Source organism: Engystomops pustulosus, chromosome 4, assembly GCF_040894005.1.
Source record: "Engystomops pustulosus chromosome 4, aEngPut4.maternal, whole genome shotgun sequence".
Classification (NCBI taxonomy): domain Eukaryota; kingdom Metazoa; phylum Chordata; class Amphibia; order Anura; family Leptodactylidae; genus Engystomops; species Engystomops pustulosus.
Genome location: NC_092414.1, coordinates 185,813,554 through 185,832,987, shown reverse-complemented (window position 1 = coordinate 185,832,987; position 19,434 = coordinate 185,813,554). Strand labels below are relative to the sequence as shown.

At 41.4% G+C, this 19,434-nt stretch overlaps 1 protein-coding gene across 2 annotated transcripts in view; it reads left to right on the top strand.

Moving 5' to 3' along the window:
* Positions 1 to 15,283, top strand: part of CDS2 (CDP-diacylglycerol synthase 2) — a 61,264-nt gene extending 45,981 nt beyond the window's left edge. For both annotated transcript variants that reach the window (XM_072148891.1, XM_072148890.1), the window contains exons 5-13: positions 105 to 244; positions 1,503 to 1,561; positions 2,978 to 3,060; positions 7,573 to 7,660; positions 8,624 to 8,692; positions 8,790 to 8,942; positions 10,946 to 11,065; positions 11,215 to 11,318; positions 12,596 to 15,283. In XM_072148891.1, the coding sequence (XP_072004992.1) occupies positions 105 to 244; positions 1,503 to 1,561; positions 2,978 to 3,060; positions 7,573 to 7,660; positions 8,624 to 8,692; positions 8,790 to 8,942; positions 10,946 to 11,065; positions 11,215 to 11,318; positions 12,596 to 12,725 (946 nt within the window). In that variant the 3' untranslated portion in view covers positions 12,726 to 15,283. The remainder of the gene's footprint in view (positions 1 to 104; positions 245 to 1,502; positions 1,562 to 2,977; positions 3,061 to 7,572; positions 7,661 to 8,623; positions 8,693 to 8,789; positions 8,943 to 10,945; positions 11,066 to 11,214; positions 11,319 to 12,595) is intronic.
* Positions 15,284 to 19,434: the final 4,151 nt, after the last annotated feature.

The following is a 19,434-nucleotide window of genomic DNA, read 5'->3' as shown; positions in this document are numbered from 1 at the left end:
TCGATCCATGATGAAGAAGGCTCATAGTGTTTAGAAGAGTATGGTCGTTATTTATTTTATTCATTCTTTTACTAGTCTCTAACTTTTTTTTTTGTTATTCGCAGGTACTTCTTGTTATGTGTCAACTACTTCTTTTATGGTGAAACGGTCACCGACTACTTCTTTACACTGGTCCAAAGAGAGGAGCCATTACGAATCCTCAGCAAATATCACCGCTTCATTTCCTTTGCTCTATATCTTTTGGGTAGGAAGATTTCTTCCTTTTTTGTGGAATTGTTTTTATTGCCATTATATTTTAGGATGTCTCCACATATTCCACTTAAAATCTAAAGTGAATGTATTATGTGTTTTTTTTATTTTGGGGAGGGGCACATTTCCTGCAGAAATAATATGATCCCTTAGCTTTTTTTTTTTTTTTCAATTATTTTCATGTCCTTTCATTTTGACACTTCCGCTTCCTGTAGATGTCTTTTCAGCAGTAACCTCATTATCTGCTCAGGGAGGATTACAATAACTGGTAACAATTTTGTATATATTATAGGATACTCAATAGATGGACAACGTTACAGTCGCCTCCCCACTCTAGAGCTAGAACTCCCATAGATCTTAAAGGGGTTGGCCACTTCATGTTTTTTGTAATGTGTGGAGGGCAGGATATTGGGTAAATTACTAATAAACTAATATACATCTATTAATAGTTCTGCGCTGCTTTCTTGATATATAAAGTGAAGCCTCCTGTCTTTTACCTCATCAGCCAGACATTCCTGTCCATAAAATGGCTGCAGATGGAGGATCATGTGATCTCTGACCATGAACAATCGCCAGATAGAAGGACAGGAATCTCAGGCTGGTAAGGTAAAAGACAGGAGACTTCACTTTACATATCAAGAAAGCGGAGCAGAGCTATTAATAGATGTATATTGGTAAATTACCTGATATCCTAATGTCCCCCCAACACTTACATTACAAATGAGGTAAACTGGCCAACCTCTTTAGTGAACCCCAGGTATAGAACCAGCCAGGCCCCCGCCCCCCAGGTATAGAACCGGCCAGGCCCCCGCCCCCCAGGTAAAGAACCGGCCAGGCCCCCGCCCCCCAGGTATAGAACCAGCCAGGCCCCCGCCCCCCAGGTTATAGAACCAGCCAGGCCCCCGCCCCCCAGGTTATAGAACCAGCCAGGCCCCCGCCCCCCAGGTTATAGAACCAGCCAGGCCCCCGCCCCCCAGGTTATAGAACCAGCCAGGCCCCCGCCCCCCAGGTTACAGAACCAGCCAGGCCCCCGCCCCCCAGGTTACAGAACCAGCCAGGCCCCCGCCCCCCAGGTTATAGAACCAGCCAGGCCCCCGCCCCCCAGGTAGATATGCGCCGAGTATGCCTAGCCTATGGGGAAAAAAACCCTTTCCGATGCGCCCCTCCCTCCCTTATTAGTCTATTAGTTTTTGGTTTACTTTAGTACAAATTGTGTAAGTGATCCATGTACTTATGCCTTCCTTTCTCTCCAGGTTTCTGCATGTTTGTGCTGAGCTTGGTGAAGAAGCATTACCGCTTGCAGTTTTACATGGTAACTAATGAATATGGTTCATACAAATAGTAATCTAATCTACTGAAAATAAGACTGGATCTTACATTCCAGTCTTTAACAGTAGATATCTATGGTTCTATGAGAATCCCTACTCTAATCCTTTGAAAAAGTTTAAAAATCATGCTGGGGCTTATACCTGGGGCGTCTTATAAAATTTATTTTAAATGACCTGTGAAGAGTCTAACTGAGATGCCCCCTACAAGTTTGAATAATTTTGCACAGGACTAATGCTTCATTATCTACCTTAAAGGGAACCTGTCACCAGGGACCTCATTTTCACTAAAGACAGGTTGCAGAAGCTTATTACACCTGCAGTGCAAATATGTCTTTCTGCCTTTTCCATGCATTTGCATTACAATATAATTGTGAGTTATAACTTACTCTTGCTCCATGACAAAAACCTGGGGTAGTCACAGGGGCTGGGCTTTGGTTTAGATTCATTTCAAAAATCAACATGTGACTTGTCTGTGTTACTCCTCAGAGTTTGGCCCCCACCTTTGTGCTCCTGTCTAGCTCCAGCTCCTCCTTCTTCTTCTTCTCAGAGGTCACAGCCTGGTCAGTCTGACATCAGTGGGGGAGGGAGGAGCTGTACAGGAGCACAAACATGGAGACAGCCTGCAGCTCAGACAAGTCACATGTTGTTTTTTTGAAATGCATGCAAACCAAAGTCCAGTCCCTGTGACTTGCATCCTGACAAAATCCTGGGGTAGTCACAGGGACTGGACTTTGGTTTGCATGCATTTCAAAAAAACAACATGTGACTTGTCTGAGCTGCAGGCTTTCTCCATGTTTGTGCTCCTGTACAGCTCCTCCCTCCCCCACTGATGTTAGGCTGACCAGGCTGTGACCTCTGAGAAGAAGAAGGAGGAGGAGGAGGAGCTAGACAGGAGCACAAAGGTGGGGGCCAAACTCTGAGGAGTAACACAGACAAGTCACATGTTGATTTTTGAAATGAATCTAAACCAAAGCCCAGCCCCTGTGACTACCCCAGGTTTTTGTCATGGAGCAAGAGTAAGTTATAACTCACAATTATATTGTAATGCAAATGCATGGAAAAGGCAGAAAGACATATTTGCACTGCAGGTGTCATGGGCTTTTAGAATCTGTGTTTAGTGAAAAATGAGGTCCCTGTTGACTTGTGATTATGTATCTGGCCTATGTGGTGTTCCAACGTGCATCCGCCCCGTGAAGTCCTTTTGCCTATCACTACAAAATGCTAGCTCTTCCTGATTTTTAGGGGTTCTGACCTTTTAATGTCATTGATTCAGAGTAAAGCAGCCTCTTCAGCTCTGTGGGGGTCCCAGGGGTTGTTTACATACCGATTAAGCTGCTACTCGTAATCCTGGAAATGTACACTTTACCTTTATATCAACATGTTTTGTCTTGTTTTTCTAGTTTGGCTGGACTCATGTCACCCTACTGATCGTCGTCACACAGTCTCACCTGATAATACACAACCTGTTTGAAGGAATGATCTGGTGAGTCGTCCTCCTGTACAAATGTAGAATCCTGGTGTGTGGCTGATTCTATCACCTGCTACTACTGTAATGGGGCACACAATACCAAAATAGTAATCATAACGTAGAAATACGCACCCCTCACCTCTCCATAGAAAACCGAATGGCCGATAGCGCAAAAAGGCAAAGTATAGGACATGTCCTGGCCAGCTCATGGTGCGGTGAGGCACATGACTGGGGGCCATGATCTGGCTGCCAATTTTGAGGCCAGGTCACGGCCCCCATAATGGTTGTGTGCATGAGACTTTTAAGATGTTTCACCATTGACAACTGTTTGCATTATTCAACAGTGGCTTAAAGGGGTATTCTCATCTGGACATTCACATTTAATTTATCTGCCATATACATCAATTGAGTATTATGAAATAAACTGTAAGTTTGTAAAGCAAACGTTCCATAGATGAAGCCCTGGTGTCTCTAGAAATGAGATGGTTGTCCTTGGATACAACCATCCCCGCACCCTGGCAGCTGTGGCCACACGTGTGCTATTGAGGCCCGTCTGGATTCAGTAATCATTACCACTGGACGGCTGTGGGACATGCAGTCATTCCTGAGCATTTCATATGCAAAAACTATTTTGTTTCTTTGTGCAATCATTTGTTTGTTTGTTTTTTTTTATAAAAAAAAAAAGGTACATTTGTATGTATGTATGTATGTATGTATGTATGCATGCCTTCATTATATATGGCAAGTGAATTAAAAGTAAATGTCCAGATGAAAATATTCCATTTAAAGGGGTTTTCCCATAATCTGCATTCCTGACATATTATAGGATATGTCATTTATAAATGATGGGACCAGCACCAACCTATGAATGGGGGCCCGCTTGCAGCCAAATGGAAGGTTTGCAGCTATTTATGTCTATGGGAGCACCAGAAATTGCTGAGCCTAGAGACTCTGTGCTCCCATAGGCATAAAGTGAGGTCCCTGAGGTGGGGAAGGAAGCTTTTAATATTGAATATTTATGACTTGTGTTTATATGTTACAAATTTACAAACAATGGGAAACCCCTTTAAGTTGTTCTTCTCTGCTTTAGGATTAGAGCAATGTCAGAAATGGAAGCCCCTGTATGTTAATTGATGGACACTAATGAAACCTAAAATACTATTGGTTATAATGGGGTCAGTGACACTTTGTTGGGGTCTCATTTTTGTCTATTAATATAAACTCCTGCGATTATTATACACAAGTCATTCTGGGACAAGAGGCCGTTCTTATCTATCCTCTGCCTGCTAACGGATTGTGATGCAATTTTTCTGCCTAATTTGGTAATTGCACAAAAAATGTCAGAATGTTTTAGCAGACTTTGTAAGGTTTTGGAAGCTCTGGCTATTCTTGCTCTTGGAGTTCATCCATTTCTATTTTTAGCGTTCATTTTACAGCAGATTGTAAAATAAAAATGGCTGTGACGATCCCATAAGCCGACCCCATTATTAGTGACCCGATAACCCCCCGTCGGCACGATGCTGCCTCACTGCTCTTAGTCCCCCTGCTCACATTGTAATCCTGTTTCAGCTGTGCTTTCATTTATATTGTCCTCTCCTTACAATGGCATTGGACAGCTGTAAAGGGAATGCCTGGCTCTGCCCTCTGTTATCTGGAAGCCGCTCAACTATTTCACTTGATTTTATAATGTTTTATATTTAACTTTGACAGTGTTTGACATTAATGGAAATCAAAATCCATCATGATAAACCAGGGACACTTATAGATTCAGATACCATGACGGTGCTAATCCCTCTTTGATTATCCATTATCCAAATTAACTTTTACAATTGTGTGCAAGAAGGGCTCCTGGGGGCGTTACCAGAGCTTTACCGGCTGTTACACTGTGCTGGACCAGTCCTTTCCTACTGTTTGAGATTAAGTCAGGTAGAGGGAGGGGAAACTGCTGACAGAGACGGGGAGACAGTATAACATCCTGTAAAGCTGCAGCACAGAAGAACTCTTAACGCCCACAGAGCTCGTTTGACTCATTAGCATAAATGTAAAAGTTGATTCTAGAAGGAAAGAGGCCATGGATAACAAATATATGAAGATTACCACAGTCACGGTGCCTGGATCTATGAGTAAGTGTCCCTGGTTTATCAGGATGCATTTTGATGGTAGATTTCCCATACACTTATTTGAGCTGTGTCCCTCATGATAACTCTCACTAGGATTATATAGTAAGTGTACATGCAGTCCCATGTAAAACCCTATATACCACAGTCACAAGTGAGTTTAAAAGGGTTAGAAAAATGTATGAAAACTTTTATACAAGTACAAGGAATGCTTCAGAATAGCACAGGAAGCTATACTTAAAGGGTTTTCCCACGAAACAAGTTCAAGTTCGTACTCTGCAATCCCCGCCAGCTCCATAAAGATGATGGGGCAGTACTGACGTGTGCGGCTAACTGCTCTGCTCATCTCGGCGAGCAACGAGGGGTCAGATGGAGGTACATTGGACCCCCTTTTGTGATCTGTCAGGGTCTCATTACTGAGACCCACACCAGTCAGCAAGTTGATAGGGCCTAACTTCTTTTGTGGGAAAACCCCTTTAAAGGGGTTATCCATAACAATTTTTTTCCTTATACAAAACATGTGAAGTAACTTGCCGATCAGTGGTATGTCGGAGCTGTGGGTCCCGCATGGATACCTAGAATAGGGATCTTTTGTACCCCAAAACAGCAGACCTTCTTACAGTCTATGGCACTGACCGTGTAAGCCAAGTTCTTCCATCTCCATCGGCACCATAGAATGTATAACGGATTCTTGTGATCACTACAGGGACCCCCACTGATCAGAATGTTTACCATATTTTTCTAACTATAAGGCGCACCAGATTATAAGGCGCACCGTCAATAAATGACTGCTAAAAACGTCTAGGTTCATATATAAGGCACACTGGATTATAAGGATGAATGACCAGCAGGTGGCAGACCTGTGCACAGTTCAAGGCAGCTGTTGTCTGTAAGTACGGTTCATATATAAGGCGCACTGGACTATAAGGCGCACCTTTGATTTCTGAGAAAATCAAAGGATTTTTTGTGCACCTTATAGTCCGAAAAATACGGTACGTCTATTCTATGCATGGAAGATAACTTGTGGCAGGAAAATCCCTTTAACAATTCTCCGCCACCTCTGTCCAGCAATGCAAAACTCGCCAAGAATTGCTTACTCGGCTTTACAGACGCATCACCGCTACAGCCGAGCGCAGCCTCCACATTATACACCAGAGACCTCTAGAGGTTTTCTGCTATATCACAACAATATTCCTCTTTCCCCAATTTATAACATATCAGAACAGCATGCTTATGTATGGAGGATGGGGATTTTGGAAAGAATAACAGCTGTCTAATGTGAATGGCTAGCCTCAGCTATCACATGGAACTGTGTATACAATTACATCTGTTACAGTATATCTAGACTGTTATGGCCATATACTGTGGTGGGTGACTCAAATCTTAAAATTGTGGTCTTCTGATAGATTTAGATGAGAAAAGAAAATTGTGTATAATTGGGCTGTATGGATAGGGGGTCATTATGTAATATAGGTTCACATGTGTAATCTGGTATTGGCATGCATGAACAAAACTGGCAAAAAAAAAATAGTTGTATAGCACGTGGAGTGTATCCTGCTTGTCCCTATGAGTGGTATGGACTGGTGCATAAACTCATGAACACTTGTTGTTAGTTGCTGAAAACCTGCCTTTCTTAGATCCCTGTATATCACATATTTTTCTGGGTTGTAAGAAATCAGGACCATGTGAATGTACCATATGTCTCCATTAAAGTTTTTAGGTTTGGCCATGTGAGAGAATATGTCCTGTATATGCATCCACTACTGCATTAAAGCGAACCTGTCACCAGGAATGTCATTTAGCTGACGGTTCCAATTGCCAATTCACATTACCCGGCTCCGTACCAGCAGCTTGTCCTGGGGAGGGACAGCTGCAGCCTGTGTGTGCCTGTGTCTGTCTTCTCACGAATTCTTCCTCTACTCCACACTATCCCCCACTTCTGCTCAATGCACAAGACAGGAAGTGGGTGGGGAGGAGACTGACACAGGCACACACAGGCTGCAGCTGCCTCTTCCCTGGGGACTTGCACATGCTGCCGGGAGGGAGCCAGGTAATGTGAAATAAACCTTTTATAATGTACTGAAATCCTTCAGAATACTGCCAAAGGCAGAGGCCATTGCAACGGGTCACCAGATACATGGCCTCTGTGACATTCCTGGTGACAGGTTCCCTTTAACATGGAGCTCACAGGACCTCTGTTCTCATGATATGATCCAGATGTGATTGGGAGGTATACTTTTCCTTTTTCTGTAGATCATAACTAAAATCGACAGTGTGGTGAACATGACTTGGGTTATGTGCTGTAGAAAGACCTCACAACTGCTGCGGAGATGACGTGTATAATCTCTGGTCTCTTATCCTCATGATGTCATTACTCACACATTAAAATGTGATGTTCTTGTTCCCGCAGGTTTATAGTGCCCATCTCCTGTGTGATCTGTAATGACATCATGGCGTACATGTTTGGCTTTTTCTTTGGTCGGACTCCACTTATTAAAGTAAGTTAGACAGGATCTAGGACTTGTGTTTCCAGTTAACCGCTGGTCTTCATGATCTGCCAATGCTTCTGATCAGTGTAAGGCCTTAAAGGAAATCTACTACCAGGATGAAGGATTGTAAACCAAGCAAAAAAAGGGGGCATAACAAGCTAAAAGAACAGCTTCTAGTAGAGGGGGGCACACACCAGTATGTCGTTGTGCTTGGTTTACAATATTTCATCCTGGTGGTAGATGTCCGTTAAGTCATATCTTATCTCTAAAATTACCAGCCCCTACACACCTCTCCTAGTAGTTTACATCTCATCGATATTATTATGCAGTATATTATTCATGTATTCTACATCTTGCCTGTACATGGATGAACACTGTGCTTTCTGTTTACCAGGAGCTGCACCATACATGGCAAAAAACTTCCTGTACAGGGTATTGTGTCGTTCATGAACAAGCCGGCTCACTTAACCCTCCTGCTAATCGGCTCACTTAACCCTGCAGCCAATGGGCTCACCACTCCCCCTTTAAACCGATTCAATCAGGTTAAAAGGGGAGTGGTGTGGGGTGACTGATTGGCCTGCGGCTCCCTATTATATATTTAAGAGGGAGCCGTTCAGGAGCCAGAAGAGCCGGGTCTTCTTAGTGAGCTGAGCCGAATGAGCCAGCTCACTTAGAAGAGCCGTAATTCCCATCACTAATTGGGGGAGATTTATCATAAGTTTCTTAGACCAGAATTGTTCTAGTTGCCCATAGTAACCAATCAGAGCTCAGCTTTCATTTCCCCCACAGCTGTTTAGAAAAATAAAGCTGAGCTCTGATTGGTTTCCATGGGTCAATCTCCCCCATTATGTTTATCTTGTTGCCATCTATGTATGATGTTATCTATGTGTAGGAAACCTTTTTTTTTGTGCGCTATATAACACCATAGCTGGTTTTTATCCTGACTTCTGTGTCCTCTCTGCGTTCTCACAGCTTTCACCCAAGAAGACGTGGGAAGGATTCATTGGCGGCTTCTTCTCTACAGTAGTGTTTGGATTATTGGTAGGGACTTGGCTTTGGCCTCTATCCTCATACACTGGTCGCTCCACACTAGGAGATGTTACTGAGGAAAATGACATTTCTTCTATCTTTCCCATAGTTGTCCTATGTGATGGCCGGCTACAGTTACTTTGTATGCCCAGTGGAGTTCAACAGCGACACCAACAGGTTCATGGTGGACTGCCAACCATCAGAGCTATTCCAGCTCCAAGAGTATCATATCCCCGCTGTGCTGCAATCTGTCATTAGCTGGGTAAGGATTACTGATCCAAAGGATGGAAGAACATGCACGCTGTGTATATTAATCCATAATAGAAAAAGGATGAATTTAGGTATTTCATATCTTTAGCGTTTGTATGTACACACACACACATACGTAGTGACATTTTGTGTTCCTTTAATCAAATCCAGCTCTGGCTTCTTTGATTTTTGCCCTTTCTTCACTGATTTCGGCACATATCGAATTTTCTCCCTGACTCCCCACTGTTCCTGAGCAATCATTGTAAATATTTTTTGGGTCTCTACTGTAAGATGACAGATCCAGACTGCCTTATCTGACAGTAACAAGCCTAATGAGTGTATTAATTGGTAAAACTACTTGGCCTCACTTTTGTCAAATGGGCAGACCCGATGGCCTGGCAGCGCCCATCTGACCGTACAGAGCTGACTATATAGATTTTTATTGCGTAGGAATGTTAAGGAGTAGAGGATGCAATGAGATTGTGGTTGGAGGATGTAACTAGAATACTCTTTTGTGAGCAGTATACTATTTGAATGCTACAATGTATATTACAGTGCTGAGTACCAGGATTTCCTGCAGGAATCTTACAACAAAAATAATTTTGAACAATAATTGTCAGATTCAGAATCAATAATGCAGATAGAATATGTTAAATTGTATTACCGATACTTCTATACTTCTGTATATTTCAACACCTATATCTTCCCTGTGCACATAGAACTATATACGGGGACATCTAGTGGCCATTATGTAGGTTACATGTGCAGCTGCTACAAAACATCTATAGATATAGTTACTTCTTTTCAAACATAGATGGTAAACCATAAAAACTTTGTTTTAAAAACTTTTATTTCCAAGTTTGTCATATGCGTACACATACGAAGTGAGGCCTAGAATTTCAAATGATGTCGATTTAAATTTTTTCCTGTAATACGTGTAACAGGAAAATGCATTGTTTTCCACTTTTAATTGTTGAATTAGGTTGTAATAAGAGTAAACAAGTGGCAGACCTGAGATCCCTCTAAGTGAGCTCTGGTAGCAATGACAATCCCTTGGCTCCTATGATCACACGGACCACTCAGATGCTATGGTCACTATTGACTTCAGAATTTAAGGTCTTCAGTGCTCGGCGTCTGGGCATTATAGTTGGATGTCTGCTGTGTAATCGTAGAGTCTGTAGAGCCTTATTCTGGGGTCTGAATCTGTCACTATGGGCCAGATTTATCAAGCTGTCTGAAAGTCAGAATATTTCTAGTTGCCCATGGTAACCAATCACAGCTTCCCTTTGAAATATTCATGAGCTCTGGTAAAATGTAAGCTGAGCTGTGATTGGTTGCCATGGGCAGCTAGAAATATTCTGACTTTCAGACAGCTTGAAAAATCTGCCCCTATGTGTTTAACAGCATGTATGGGGATAAATGTGCATCATAAAAATATACTGGGTCACACCCCGAAATAATAGATGTGTCGTCAATTAGAATGGTAACCAAGATAATCTTAATCCTAACCATAAATAGAAATATAATAGAAATATCTGGAATAGATGCCAAGAAATCACAGTACTTAGATACTAGGCCCCCAAGACCCATAGACATTACAAGATTTTACAATAAGAAATGCGCACAAATGTGGTCCCTGCAGAGGTAGAATGGGCAAAAATAGAGCGGTGGTCAAAATGCCTGCGGATTTAAATAGATATACACTAAGGGAGCCCTGGCGAAGCCCACCAGATGTAAGGGGGGGGCTTGTCCTGTGCCCCAAACCTTCCTGTGCTTATTCTTTGCTGTCATACAGGTTCTTGTGTTGGCCATTCGGGTTTTATATCTGAGTGAACATCTATTTTTTTAATACATCCTGTATATTACAGGTTTTATATGTGTGTGTACTAGTAGAGGTTTAATATTTGGGTGTACACCTGCTTGTGTAATACATTGTCTATCACACGTAGCTCCGGTGCACATGTATAGCAATGATTACATAACCTCTCACAGTATTATTCTCCCTCCCACCTGCAGAAGACAGTCTGGATGTATCCCTTCCAGATACACAGCATTGCTCTTTCCACGTTTGCATCACTCATTGGTCCATTTGGAGGATTCTTCGCTAGCGGATTTAAGAGAGCCTTCAAAATCAAAGTAAGTGTTCTGACCGATCAAATCCTAGACTGACCTGCTGTGACCTTAGTCCAGTTATCTGGGCCACATATATTGGTAGATGTAATCATCCAATAGTATGGAGGAATCCTTTTATTCTGAATTAATCTTTGTGATCTTTCCTTCTACAGGATTTTGCCAACACGATTCCCGGTCATGGAGGCATCATGGATAGATTTGACTGTCAATACTTGATGGCCACGTTTGTGAATGTGTACATAGCGAGCTTTATCAGGTTAGTCAAGAGAGTATACCTCCTGCCTTTGCTAGAAGCTGTATTACACATCATCTGGATAGAATCTTACTGCTGTCTCTATGGTTACAGACTACAGACAATTGATTTGTAGTCTGATTCATCAGTCAGATTTTGTTTTAGCTAATCAATATTTGGTATACGAGTCATGGGCAGCAATGAACATAATTATGCATATAGATTGTTGTCTTCAGATACAGATCATTGCCGGCAGTAATGGGATTCCCTATAGATCACTCGAACATCTCTTTATCACAGAGGATTACAGGTCATCAGTGATATCACAACTACAACTCTCCATGACAAGTGTAGAATTATCTAAAACTGGGGACAACAACAAAAGAACAACTTTCAAGACTAATTCCTTGAAATAAAATCATATAGTGACATGAAATGCCCTAATAATATTACATTACCTGGTACTCTCTCATTTGTAAAGTAAACAAAAATGAGTGAATTCCGGTACAAAATCTATGACAATCTTTATTAAATACTAAATAATTTTTTTTTTTTTTTTTTTTACAATTCATAAGTGAAATCACAATATAATAATAATAAAAACATTCAGCGTGACTAACCACATGCAGGACAATAATACATAGAAGCTATCTTGTCCAAGGGGTGCTGGATAGGTGGTGGCTGATTAAATTGGACTGTGGACCAATGGGCTCTATTACTGCGACCAATCAAATTGTCCCCCAATTGGTCCAATCCTATGTAATCAGCCACCACCTATCCAGCACCACCCCTTAGACAAAATAGCTTCAATGTATTATTGTCCAGCTGCTCTAGTTGTCCTGCATGTGGTTAGTCACCTTGAATGTTTATATTATTAATATATATTGTGATTTCGCTTGTGAATTGTAAAAAATATATACATATATTTTGTATTTAATGAAGATTGTCATCGATTTAATACTGGAATTACCTAATTTTTTTGTTTCTTTTGTTGGTTTGGTAAAACTGGGGACAGACTGAAATATGTCACATTTAGAGACTTTTACTGATAGGGGAATAGTGTTTTCAGTACTTGGTGTACTGTATCAAGATGGCCAGATCTAACATGACTGCATCATGCTTAAAGTAATTGTCCAACAATATAAAGCCATGCTTGCAACTTAGCTCCGTTGACCAAAATGGTATTGATCCGCAGTCCCCTGCACAACCTGCATACAAGCGTGGCGCTGTTTTAGGAAGAAATTATGATATTGTCTCCATTTGCTAAGTAACGTTCCCTTTTTTTTTTTTTTTTTTTTCAGGGGGCCAAACCCAAGTAAACTAATCCAGCAATTCTTAACCTTGCGTCCTGACCAACAAATTCACATCTTCAACACACTGAAATCACACCTAACAGAAAGGGGGATGCTGGGAAATGGCGAGGGTGTGTAGCATAGCTCTATGTCCAGTCCGGGCAAAATCACCTCTACCTGGCGCATGTGGGTTCACTGTTCAACACTGCTGTTCCAGCCCTTCCCAGAGAGGACTCATTAACCCCAGTGCTGCTGGAGAAAGTTCCCGAAGCCCCTTCCCTCCTTTTGTAAACATTTTGTGCGATGTCATATTTTTGCTGTATATTTTAATTTTTTTTTGGTTCTTTGTTCATATCCTGTTTACATATAATTTCCGAAGAAAAAGCCTGTTACTTTACCCGTGCCCACAACAAAGGGGGTGCCTATACAAGGTGGCGTCTCGCCAAGGACAGATATCGTCGACTGTTGTGAAAGTGGCGTGCAGAAAAACGTAGAGTTGCTAAAATTTATAGAGAACGTAAAGGGACTTTGCAGACACGGATGATTTTAATCAGCTTTTATGAAGTAGAATTGGTTACCGTATTTTTTGGACTATAAGGTGCACCATCAATAAATGCATGCTAAAACGTTTAGGTTCATATATAAGGCACACTGGACTATAAGGCGCACCTGATTATAAGGATGAATGACCGGCGGGTGGCAGACCTGTGCACAGCTCAAGGCAGCTGTGTTCTGTAAGTACGGTTCACATAAAAGGCACACTGGACTATAAGGCGCACCATTGATTTCTGAGAAAATCAAAGGATTTTTTGTGCGCAGTATAGTCTGAAAAATACGGTAATTGCTTTTCTTACAGATTTTTTTTTTTTTAGGGTTTTATTTGGCAGGGTCATACACGCTATGAGGGAGATTTATCATAAGTCTCTTAAAGCAGAACTGTTCTAGTTGATAATGGGCAACGTTTTTTGTACAATATACATAAGCAAAATTAGATAATATTTAACTTCACATCCTAAAAGAAGGACCATGACTGTACATTTATAGATGTGGTCGCTACATGGGGTCCAAGATGGCAATGCTCATCACATGTTCGGTTACAAGATACTCCGCTGTCTGAATCTGTGCATGTGCTGTACATTTTTTTGCGCCTCATAAACACAGTATTCACATAGCTCAAACATGGGCTGCCAGGACCTTCTATTGAGCGATTTGTTGAAAGTATTATGGGACCTATAGATATCCTCTATGCTGTAAATACAGCACAATAATTCCCAGAATGCATCATTCCTCCGCACTATTGTGTAGCTAGTTTACATTACAATCAAGCGATCATGACTACTATTCCCCAGGGCCTGGCTATAGCTTATCACTGCCGCCAATGCTGCTTGTCTTGATTTGAATCATGTGCCATTGCTTTTGGCTGCTTGTACTATGTCACCCAGAATCCTCTCTGCTCTGCCTTCTAGCGCCCAATGTGATATAATCTCTAGGCAGTATTTTGCAGAGAAATTCAGTATCCTATTAAAAATTTCTTCATTATTTCAGTCCTTTTTACTGTTTCTAAAAAAAATCCCCTTATGATCCATATGGTAATGAGGCAGTTCTGGGCGCGCCCTAGGCACCTGGAGCACTACTATTCTTTTTGGATTGTCTCCTGTTGTCTTGTGACACACATGGAGAAGAGGGAAGTGATTTGGGTAGGAATAGCAATGCTTCAGGTGCTGAGGACACACACAGGTGCACCAACTGCCTCATTAGCATACGGATTAAAATGAGATTATCTTGGAAACCACATAATGGACAGAATATTAATAGTATGTTATTTCTCGACAGTATACTGCCAGCAGATAACACTTGGTTGAGGTGTAGACTCCCTTTAAGTGCTCTTCCCCTACAGATTTACATAAAATATCTTTGCCTAAATACATGCCCCCGCCCCCCTATACGTTTTCTATAGGCTGCCTTTAAGTGAGAACTGTATGCATATTTTATAATACAGCTGTTGTTTTGATCTTGCTTCATTTTTAGACATCTCAGCCCATTAGCAGTTCTTTTCTGCACTTTCCTAATATTTTATTTACACAATTCCGGAATGGCCGGAATCTTTTTTTTTTTTTTTCCATGCGAGATATTTTCTAAAAGGCTGCCCTACAATTATGGGGCCAATCTCACAGCAGGTAGGATGGAGCGGCCTTTAGTACAAGCAGCAGATGGAAATCAATAAGATGAAGTCATCTGACGGTCAGTAGCCGCTTTTAGGAACTACCGTATTATTATTTTTTTTTTTTCTCTCCACCACTTTCCTTTACTGCCTGTAAAGACGGGAAACGGTTTACCACGTTGTATTTTTAGTATTTTATTCTGGGCACAGACACAATGTTGTGACTGTCACGGCTCACACGGTTTTAGCCTCTGTGTATATTAGCATTTTATCCGTGTTACATCTGGTTTAATTTATGTCTTATGGATATTTTATGCTTTTGTTATGAAGGACTCTGCTTCTATAGAAGATGTATTTTTCTCTGAGATGTTGGTATGTAGCAGCCGCCTCTGTATACATCGTATGGCCTGCAAGTCTCCTCTCCTCTGTTTTGCAAGGACTTCCGCATACACACAACATCTATTACTTCATCCTTCCTGCATTATATTTCAGCTTTCTTTTATGTCCAGTTCCGTAAATATATTTTTATGGTGAAATTCCACTTATGGTTTGTCTAAAGGGGGAAATGTCAAGTCAATTTTTTTTAATGCAAAGGGGATTGTTTTGAGTTGAGATGAACCTGTTTTAGGAACAGCGCCTCTCCTGTCAGTGGACTGGGTCTTGTATTGCAGTGTGATACAACTCGTAGCCCATGAAAAAGAGATGGGCTGTTTCTGCAAGAAAGCATATCCTTGAATTCTGTTCTGTCCGATTTGTGTCCATGTTGACGCACGTGAATTCCTTTGCTCATGTTACCCCTGTCAGCCCAGGACGACAGATTTGGCTTTGACTTGCAATAAACTAGTGTTCAGAAACTTATAAACTTTTTTTTTCCCATCTTTTTAAGTGATTGGTATATTGGAAGTATGCTCACTGAGGGTCAGTCGTCTGGGACCCGCAATGATCCTTGGAATGAATGGGGGATCCATAGAGGGGGTGGTGCTGCCGCAGACCAGTCTGTTTTCTCTACACAGCGCCACACCTGTCTAAAATGAGAACTGCAAAAGTCCTATACTCCTAGATGTTGGTCCCTCAATGATCATACTAGAATATCCAAACAATTAATAATTCTTACCATCACTTTTATAAGATGCGGAAAACCTTTAAATTGCTTTCATTTATAAGGGGTCAAATTCAATGCCACTAAACATTTGTGCTTTGAAAGGGCCTCTGTATCGAACAGCTTTCTGTTTAATTTGAAAGAGTTGGTCTCCATCAAAAAAAAACCTTACTAGGCAAAGTACAAAACCCTAAGAGGGCCATCCATATGGTGCTTTCCCTGGTAAACTTTCTATAAAGCCTTCCGGGACTTGCGAGTCACAGCAGGACTCGGGACTTCCTGTGTCCTGCTGTTTTCTGGCAGGGGAAGGGGTGGCATTACTGTGATAACTACTCCCAAAGAGTTATTTTGAGGGGTGAGCAGATGTCCTTGGCACACCCCTCCACCTACTGATATGAGACTGGTAATGGTGGAGGGCTGCACACAGTAATGTCTACATGGCCCTCCTGTGATTCCCCGTAAGGCAGTAGGACACAGGACGTTACAGGAAGTCCAGAGTCCTGCTGTCCCCAATGCCGATCCCTGCGGCTTTACAGAAACTTTACCATGGTAAGTACTACATTAGGGCTTCGCACTTGCCCTAGTAAAGAGTTGTGATGGTGACCAACCATTTCAGTTAGGGCATTGGGATCTTATCCTATGGTGATTTCATTGATTTATATTCCTCCTGACTCTGGCAAAGTTCACAAATGCACTAATGGCTTCCTGTTAATTAATTCCATTACGCTCATTTAACGGAATAGCATAACAGAAACTTATGGTATGCATCTTCACATCTGCCATATAAGGGCCACTACTGTCATTATGCTCTATTAGGCCATATAGCCTTCAGGACCCAACTATATTGTATACACTAGATGATAATGTACTGTTTAAGTCAACTTTTCACTTTAATCTCCTGGGGTTATTACTGATATCCCAGTTGTGTGCACCCTACAATCCCAAAATGAGAGAAGGCACATTGGGTCAAGGGAGAATCCATAGGTCCATGAGCAGTTTAACAGGTTGATTCATATATCCTTCATCTACCACGAGGATGAAGGACTGTAAACCAAGCACAATGACATACTGGTGTGTACCCCTATGACAGGATCTTCTTTTCTTTTAGCTTCTGGTGCCATGTTTGTTTGTTTTTTTTAAAGCTTTTAAAATTATGCAAATGAGCCTGAGGGACTCCATCCTCCATAGGGGTTAATGGAGCCCCTCGGGCTCATTTGCATAATTTTAAAAGCTTTAAAAAAATAAGCTTCTGGTGCCCTGTTTATTTATTTATTTTTTTAAAGCTTTTAAAATTATGCAAATGAGCCCGAGGGGCTCCATTAACCCCTATGGAGGATGGAGTCCCTCAGGCTCATTTGCATAATTTTAAAAGCTTTCAAAAAATAAATAAACAGGGCACCAGAAGCTTAACAAACACACCAGTATTTGGTAGATGTTTTAATAGCATCTATTGAATTGCTTTACCTCCTATATTCACAAGGGGCCGGGTGATGGGACTGAGCATGTGTGACCACCGCCGGACATATTACATGGACATTCTAAGACGGAATCCAAAGCACATATTAAGCTGCAGGAATGGTTTTTATGCCTGATCTATTAGATTATCGTAATAGTTATTTATGGGACCCCCCCATCCCCCGTAAGAGGGAAGACGACTTCCCTCTTATCCTGTGATTTTACATGTAGTGATGCAGGTGAAGTGTTCATGTCACAAGGAGGAAACCAGCAGCTTATATATAAGATATCTAAATCTATAAAATGTAAAATGGTGTGAATTTCCAGTACATAGAGAACTTATAAAATCTAGCAGAGCTTCTAACTGTGTTTACATATTTTACTAGTTCTACGTCATTTTTCTTGTTGCATTGTGTGTTCTGTATATATTGGATGCTGTTACAATGGGTTACTTTTGTATTGTACATTTCATTGTGAAGTTGTTTACACTTTGTGAAACAGTTTAGAAACTTGTATATTTTGCCTTCTATGTTATTCTGTAAGTCCCCTTTAAGAGAAGGTAATTTATATGAGACATGACATACTGGTCATAGGATTCCCATACACCGGGGTCCTGTGTCTCCTCCCGGGGTTCGGAAGGGATGCTTTTCAATATGGCTGACTTTTTAAAACAAAAGTCGCAACTGTTGCATTTGGATTCGGGCGATAACTTGGAGAACACTGGCGAAAACTAGACCATGGAAAACTTTTCACGGTGCATGTGCTCATTTGGACCAAAAGTCTCAAAAATTAAAGATAAAGGCAAGCCAAAACTTTTATACATGTGCCCCAACGAGTCATATGTTCAGATTTCCTCTTTTATAAATTATTCATTAATTAATTAGAAAATCTACCATCAAAATCCATCATGATAAACCAGGGACACTTACTCATAGATCCAGGCACCGTGACTGTGGTAATCTTCTTATATTTGTTATCCATGGGTTACGTTCTTCTAAAATCAACTTGTACAATTATGTTAATGAGTTAGAAGTCCTCAGTGGGGCGTTACTAGAGCCCCTCCTTGCTGTAGATTCACAGACTGTTACACTTCAAAAGCACTTCTGTCTTCCACTGTGTCAGATTATAACAGGCAGATGGAGGGAGGAAGTGCTGATGGAGCAGGAAGTAAGAAGATACAGTGTGCTACCCTGTCAAGCTGCAGCAGAGAGGGGCTCTGGTAACACCTCCAGGAGCCTTTTGGTTTCATTAGCATAATTTTGAAAGTTGATTTTAGAAGGAAGGAGGCCATTAATAACAAATATATGAAGATTACCAAAGTCACGGTGCCTGGATCTATGAGTAAGTGCCCCTGGTTTATCATACCTGATTTAAATGCTAGATTTCCTTGAAATAGTTTGTAATAAATAATTCCGAGATAGAGCTCTATATTTTTATGGAATTTCCCTGGTCTTGGTGGAGAATTTATGAAGCCCTGCCGCCATGGTGGATAACTCAGGAGGCTTAGGCTTCCGGATTCATCTGCCCCTGTGCTGTGTTGGTGTACTTTTGTGTAATCTGAAGTGCGTAGCACGGGGCTGGAGCACCCAGTGCTGGCCCACTATTGTGGTGGCATAGGCGAAGTGCAGGGCGCAAATAATTGCGATTATTTCCGTGCTTCTACTCCAGAAAACTGACATACAAGTACTAATAACACTCCCCCATTATTCCTGTATGCAGATGTTTATCATGTTACATGTAGTCATCATCTATTTTTTTTTCTGTATAACAAATTAACCAGAGACGCAGGAGGTTTTATTTCAAGTTATTTATTGTACTATCACCACTATCTTATATCCTGTAACAGAAGCACCATGTGATGATTTTGTTAATATTATGTTGAATTACATTCATTGTGTGTACATTCTTCTGTATGTGGTCATTTCAGTTTACACTTGCCTTTCCTTTGTGCTGTTCTTCCTCTTTGGTCGCTTTATTCTCTATGGGTGAAGGTAAAACACTTGTGTTTCCTCTGCCTTGAAGAATATTGGGGCACATTTACTAAGAACAGTGCAGCCTGTACTATGTGCAGTGTCCTATATATAGTGCAGGGGGCGCCAGATCCAGGATTTCTGGCGCACGTTCTTCATGAAT